The sequence below is a fragment of the Sus scrofa genome, chromosome 14, assembly GCF_054392235.1.
Source record: "Sus scrofa isolate SSC_HxYL_T2T_F1_AM1 chromosome 14, Sscrofa_HxYL_maternal_Yorkshire_Landrace_v2.0, whole genome shotgun sequence".
Classification (NCBI taxonomy): domain Eukaryota; kingdom Metazoa; phylum Chordata; class Mammalia; order Artiodactyla; family Suidae; genus Sus; species Sus scrofa.
The window spans coordinates 95,245,594-95,253,015 of NC_139396.1; the positions used below are offsets into that span (position 1 = coordinate 95,245,594).

Here is a 7,422-nt window from a genome sequence, read left to right on the forward strand (position 1 = left end):
CACCAGAGACCCCTGGCAATCGGTTTCATTTGCAAAGCTTGATTCCTACTTCCTAAGCATTTTTTTTTTAAAGACCTGGTAAAAATATGTCAGTGTGTATCACTAATGACTTTGAAAAGAGCAACCACCATGGCTTTCCATTGTTCTCTTTCACAGGTAAAGCCTTGGAAAAGGCTGGAGGCAAAGAGTTCTTGGAAACGGTAAAGGAGCTTCGCAAGTCCCAGGGCCCTTTGGAAGTAGCTGAAGGTAGGTGTAGAATCGGCGGTGGGTCCGGCACTGCCTCTCCGCCTTCCCCTCCAGGCTGGCGTGCAACAAGGGCCCATTCAGTTTGCACAGAAAAATAGACAATCAGGAAGCTATTTAGCATCTCTCAGATAATTTGAGCATGCCCGTGAAGATCATTTCATCCACTTTGGGGACTTTAAAGTGTCTGGATAGTTCAAGCCAATTTGTATCAGCTTACCCCCAAATGGTCTAGAACTACGGCAGTAAAATACACATGGCAAAATCTACTACTGTAAACTTTAAATGTGTACAGTTCAGTGACATTAAGCACACTCCATGTTGTTCCTCCATCACCAGAACTTTTCTTTTTCTTTTTCTTTTTCTTTTTTTTTTTTTTTTCTTCGTCTTTTTAGGGCCACACCCGAGGCATTTGGAAGTTCCCAGGCTAGGGGTCAAATCAGACCTGCAGCTGCTGGCCTACGCCACAACCACAGCAACAGGGGATCTGAGCCATGTCTGCAACCTACACCACAGCTCACGGCAACACCGGATCCTTAACGCACTGAGCGAGGCCAAGGATCGAACCTGCGTCCTCATGGATGCTAGTCAGGTTCGTTTCCACTGAGCCATGACAGGAGCTCCCATCACCAGAACTTTTTATCACTTGCAGCGGAAATGCCACACCTGTTAAATAGTCACTTCCTTCCCCAAGCCCCTGGCAACCACCAGTCTGCCTTCTCTTTCTATGGACTTGCCTCTTATGGATATTTCATATAGATGGAATCATGTACTACATGAGCTTTTGTGTCTGGCTTCTTTCCCTTAAAACATTTTCAAGGTTCATCCATGTTGTGGCCGCCAACAGTGCCTTATTCCTTTTTGCGGCTGAATACTATTCCATTGGTTTTTTCGGTCATCACTTCCGTTGTTTCCACTTTGGCTTTTGTAAATAGTGTTGCGCTGGTATAGGTGTTCATTTGAACGCTTCTTTCTTTTTCTTTTTTTAGGGCCGTACCCTTGGCCTATGGAGGTTCCCAGGCTAGGGGTCAAATTGAAGCTGTAGCCACCAGCCTGTGCCACAGCCGTAGCAACGTCAGATCTGAGCTGTTTCTGTGACCTACACTACAGCTCACGGCAGCACCAGATCCTTAACCCCCTGAGCAAGGTCAGGGATCAAACCCGTGTCCTCATGGATACTTGTCGGGTTTGTTACCACTGAGCCACAGTGGGAACTCCTTTTCTTTTTGAGGATACTGGATAACTTTTTGACCGGTGGACCCAACTCCAGATCCATGTCCCATGCACACCACCTCCAGTGACCAGTGAAGTTGGTGCCAAGTGCTGTCCTCATTCTGGGGCTTCAGAGACAATTAAAACCTACCCTTGGGAGTTCCCATCATGTCGTGTCACAGCAGAAACAAATCCGACTAGGAACCATGAGGTTGCAGGTTCGATCCCTGGCCTCGCTCAGTGGGTTAAGGATCCGGCGCTGCCGTGAGCTGTGGTGTAGGTCACAGATGTGGCTTGGATCCTGCGTTGCTGTGGCTGTGGTGTAGGCAAGCAGCTACAGCTCTGATTAGACCCCTAGCCTGGGAACCTCCATATGCCGCAGGTGCAGCCCTAAAAAGACGAAAAGAAAAAAAACAACCTATCCCTGCCCTCAAGCCCTGGACAGTCTAGGAGGAGAGACAGACACACAAGTGGAGCACAGAGGGAGAGCCAGGTTCTCTACTTGGAGAAGTTGGGGTGGCTCCAAAGAGGATGAAAGATACAGGATTTCAGGAGTTCCTGTAGTGGCTCAGTGGAAACAAATCTGACTAGAATCCATGAGGACACAGGTTCCATCCCTGGCCTCGCTCAGTGGGTTAAGGATCCGACTTTGCCGTGAGCTGTGGTGTAGGTCAAAAACTTGGCTTGGCTCTGTGTTACTATGGTTGTGGTGTAAGCCAGCTGCTGCAGCTCCCATTTGACCTCTAGCCTGGGAACCTCCATATGCCATGGGTGCAGCCCTAAAAAGAGAAACATACAGGATTTCGCAAAAGTTGAGTCAGAAGTCCACAGATCCTTGCTGAAAGGACCACAGAGAAGCAGGATCACTGGGAGAAATGGAAGAGAATCCAGAAGGAAGGAGAGGAGGGCTGCAGGAAACAAGCCTGAGCTTAGAAATTGGGGCAAATCTGTTAGGTCTGCATACCTCTGGACCAGGGCTAATCACCAGTAGCTCCCTGGGAAGAAGGGTTGGTGAGGGTGAGTCTGGACAAGGGGAGACAGTTTATCAGGGTCTAACATCATATTTCATTTAGTTGGAAAATACCATCGGTTGTAAGATATGCCCCTATTTTAAGAAAGAATAAATTTCCAAGTCGGAATGTCCAATAGGAGACCCCACATAAAATCCAGGACACATCAGGTCAAGACATGAACCCACCGTGCAGAAAGGGCAGCAAGTGCCAGCCTAGACCTTGGCATTGGTTAGACCGAGAGGGAATAAAACCTCACTAGGGAGTTTGAGCCACACCCTGGTACTCCTATAGATTTGCAGCTGAATCCAGTGTGGCCCAAAAACCTCAAGCAGGGAAGTTAGTGGGATGTGATCAGAGTATGATAGGGTCCCTAGGTGACATAGAAGCAAATGCAACTTCTTTCTGGAAGAGTCCAGCTTGATCCAGGCCCACAGCTGACTGGGACATTTGTGGGAGGTGGCGGTGGCAATGAGGCAGACGGGCCTGGAATGACACAAGTCAGAGGAAGACCAACAGGTGGTGCTGGTGACAGAGATGGAGGGAGGGGAATAGGGCCTTGGGAGAGAGAGATGATTTCACCAGACCTGGGGCGCTAGCAAAGTTACTGGTAAGCAGTTAGTGAGAGCTGAGGACAAGACTGGTTTGCAGATGGTTGCTTAGGAGCCAGAGCTGAGCACCTTGGGCAGCAGAAAAAAGAGCACCAGGCCCAGGCAAGAAGAAGAGAGACCATTGCAGGAAACTGAGGCAGGAGGAAAAGCACGGTGACCAAGGGAGACCAAGGATTAGCAGCTGCAACTTCCCAGCAGGACAAGGGGCCACCCCGGAGTCCCCTTGACTGTGAGGACTCTGAGAAGGAGTTGTGTTTGCCTGAGGGAAGGTTCTAGAGGGTCCTTGCAGCCGCACTGCCATCCTCACAGTGTGGTGACATCACATCAGATAAAGAGTATTAGTAGCTGCTGCTACCGACTATCAGTGTCCCAAGCCCCAAGTTCACTTGACCTTGACCTTGGCACTTCTAGAGAACACTACAAATTGTTACCACTACAGGCCAAGTTTTACATTTCCAGTTGTCATGGAAATACTTTGTTTTAGGCTGACATGCTACCATGGGTGTCATGGGCTACCTTCAAAATCTAGTGTAAATAGGGGGCGTCAGAAGGATGAGAAAGCGTGCCATTTTTTTCTTTTATAAATATTTGACTTAACACTGCTGTTAGGAGTCTATTCCTCTTATTTTAAATGACTTTACATTTAAAAGAGCACCATTCAGGAGTTCCCATCATGCCTCGGTGGTTAACAAACCCGACTAGTATCCATGAGGATGCGGGTTCCATCCCTGGCCTCCGTCAGTAGGTCGGGGATCTGTCGTTGCCGTGAGCTGTGGTGTAGGTCACAGATGTGGCTCGGATCCCGTGTGGCTGTGACTGTGGTGTAGGCTGACAGCTACAGCTCCCATTCATCCCCTAGCCTGGGAACCTCCATATGCCACAGGTGCGGCCCTAAAAAGACAAAAAAGACCAAAAAATTTAAAAAATAAATTAAATTAAATAAAGCTTTTAAAAAATTTTTTTAAATAGAGCACCATTCAGCTGATAACATGATTGTTTTTGTCTTTGTTGTTTGTCTTTTTTTTTTTTTTTTTTTTTAGGGCATATGGAAGTTCCCAGGCTAGGGGTTGAATAGGAGCTGAAGCTGCAGCAACGCTGGATCCTTAACCCACTGAGCGAGGCCAGGGATTGAACCCACATCCTCATGGATACTAGTCCAATGATTCGTTACCACTGAGCTATGACAGGAATTCCAACATGGTTGTATTTTAAATACACATAAAATAAGTCAACCCAGTTTGTAAAGAGCCAGTATCTCTCTGGTTTGGAGAACAGTAAAGGCAACAGGGAAATTACCCTAAGCAAGCGAGGCCAGTCCCCAGGATACTGGCTTTAGCCCCCACTGTTCTCTTGGAACAAGGCAAAGGGACATTCTGCTTCCAGTGTACAAATGTACATGGTCATAGAGTCAACCAGTCTTGCCCGCTGCCTCCTTAGTATTTAGGTTGGCTGATGCCTTCACTCACTCATCACTAATCAGATGGTTGGCACCAGCTAGGCACTGGGAAGGCAAGCTGTAGATGATAGCCATAGCTGTCAGGCGGGGTGTCCCTTGCATTTGTCTCCACCAAGCCTGGCCTGTGCTGTCACAGCCTCTCCAACACTGTGGACATCACTAGGAAACTGCTCACATATCCAGCAGGCATAATATATTTCAAATAAGTCTTTCAAACCAACCCCACACACTGTTCTAGTACATGGCGGAGCCCCATTTGTTACAAATGCTCCCCTAGCAGCCCTGGCCTGCCCAAACTCCCCCAGGATCCCAGAGGCTGGCCACTTTGGGAGGGCTGGGGACCTTTGCCACCTGGCTTCTTGAGTGGCACAGAGCCCCTGCTCCACAAGGTGGGTAGTTTAGGGGCTGCAGCCACAGATGCCACAAGGGGCCAGAGAGTGGCCAGTGGATCAGACCCAACCACCCCTCCAGGTATTGACAGCCACTGAGACTTATCTGGAGTTCCTCGTTACCAGCACTGTCACTGATGGGAAGGAAATAGGTTTGGGGAAGTAAAGAATAAAAGTAGGGAGTGCCAACTGAAATCAGGAGACAGGATGGGCATGATCCAATTTCACAACCCATTTTGAACACTGCTCCCTACAGGCTCCTCAGGTATGTAGAGATGATCAAAAAATAATCTCTGTCCAAGGAGGTGTACGACCTCCTAGAGCACATCTCAGTGGATGGAGGGGCCTAAAATCGCCAAGCATGGAGTCTGCATCAGTCAGGATCTCAGAGGGGACGAGAGAGGAGGGCTTTTTCTAAAAGCATTTATAGTAGGTGGTAGTAAAAAAAAGGAGAGAGAGAGAGTTCCCTTCATGGCTCAGCAGTTGACGAACCCACCTAGGATCCATGAGGATATGAGGATGCGGGTTTGATCCCTGGCCTCACTCAGTGGGTTAAGGATCTGGTGTGGCTGTGGCTGTGGCACAGGTCAGCGGCTGCAGGTCCGATTCAACCCCTAGCCTGGGGAACTTCCATATGCCAGGGGTGAGACCCTAAAAAAAAAAAAAATAAAGCCCTTTATAGTAGCTTTTAGTCACTGCTATAACAAATGAGCATAAACTTGGTGGCATCAAATGACACAATGAGTCTTGAGAAACTAAAATCAGGGCGCTGGCAGGGCTGGTTCCTTACCTGTTCCAGCTTCTGGGCTGCTACACTGCTTGGCTCCTAGACCCATCATTCCAACCTCTGCTCCATCCACAGTGCCTTCTCCTGCCTTTGACCTCCCTGCCTCCCTCTTATTAGGGCCCGTGTGTGATGACATTTAGGGCTCGCCTGGATAGTCTCCCCCCCACACACTGCTTCATGCAATCAATCACATCAGCAAAGTCCCTTTTGCCATGGAAGGTCACATTCACAGGGTGTGGATGCAGACATCGGGGGAGGCCATTCCCCAGCTGCCACAACGACCAGAGATGATTCCAAAGTGTACCTTTGATTAGGAGTAGCCTAACCTGTGAGCAGAAGGCAGACTGTGGAAGTCGGGGACATGCTGTCACATCAGCTTTAAACAGGTTTATCCGAAGCTTGTCAAAACTGTCAAAAGCAATTCTGACCTGGCTCCTGCTCTCCGAAGAGGGACACAGGAGGGTCAGCCTAACCCCCTGGCTTAAGGTCAACAGGTAGGAATAATCTGCAGCATTTCTCTCTCGTGTCCCAGCGGCCGTCAGCCAATCCAGCGGACTTGCAGCCAAGTTCGTCATCCACTGTCACATCCCTCAGTGGGGCTCTGACAAATGTGAAGAACAGCTGGAAGAGACCATCAAAAACTGCCTGTCGGCAGCAGAGGACAAGAAGCTGAAGTCAGTGGCGTTCCCACCCTTCCCCAGCGGCAGGTAAGGTGCCCTCCTCCAGGCAGGCGGCAGGGGGGCTGGGTCCTTTCATCCAGCCTTCTCCCTGGGGGCCAAGGGCTCCCCTACTTGGTCACATCCAGCCTGACCATCCCAGGGGACATGACTGAAGGCTGCCAGTGCAGCCAAACACGTTGGCTAAGAAGAAACCCAGTTTTCCATCCTTCAGAACCCAGAGAAAGGCAGCTTCTGGGCGGAGCAGGGGGCAGAGCTCTTTTTGGAGAGCCTGCTGTCTAGGAAGCCCACGTTCCCCGCCAGCTGTCCCCATCCAGACACAGGATCAGAAACACCAGGCTGGAAGGCGCTTGCTTCTGATACTGTGGTCCACAGACCAACAGCACTGAGCCCACCGGGTCAAGATGCAAATCTCAGAATCCCCAGAGGATTCTGGTGCTGCTTTGGGGCTGGGAGAGCCCTGAGGCTGAGGCTCTGACAAGCACACCCAGAGAAATGAAAGGCTCTCGGCAAGGGATTGCTCTTAGCGGGTAGGAGAAATGATGGTTCTAATTGCCACAGACCCCAACTGGGCTCCGGAGCAGCATTTCAGTAAATAATGAGGCTGCCTGTCCTCATGTGTAGGATGAATGGCCTCTTTCCTCAAGCTCACAGCCAAAGCGAGTTATTGCTTTAATTTTGAACACCCTCTCTCTTGAGAATCCCCTCTGTAGCACAGATAGGATTTACACTGAAAGCATCCTGTTGCAGCCATGTCAGGGGAAGGTGAAGAGGGAAGGAATGAGACTGGCTTCCTGCCATAATCCTATCTCCACTTGAGCAGGCAGCGCTGGGTCTCCACTGCCTGGCCTGGAGGCGCCGAGGGCTGAATTTTTTTTTCATTTTTCTTTTTTTAAGGGCCGCACTTGCAGCATATGAAAGTTCTCAGGCTAGGGGTTGAATCAGAGCTATAGCTGATGGCCTACACCACTGCCACAGCAACACCAGATCTTCAACCCACTGAACAAGGCCAGGGATCAAACCCGCATCCTCAAGGA

At 49.7% G+C, this 7,422-nt stretch overlaps 1 protein-coding gene across 1 annotated transcript in view; it reads left to right on the forward strand.

Annotated features, from left to right (window-relative positions):
* The window catches only part of MACROH2A2 (macroH2A.2 histone), a 52,033-nt gene that overhangs the window by 43,046 nt on the left and 1,565 nt on the right, over window positions 1-7,422 (forward strand). Inside the window, exons 7-8 of the mRNA XM_021073865.2 lie at window positions 157-246; window positions 6,241-6,415. Coding sequence (XP_020929524.1) covers window positions 157-246; window positions 6,241-6,415 — 265 coding nt within the window. The remainder of the gene's footprint in view (window positions 1-156; window positions 247-6,240; window positions 6,416-7,422) is intronic.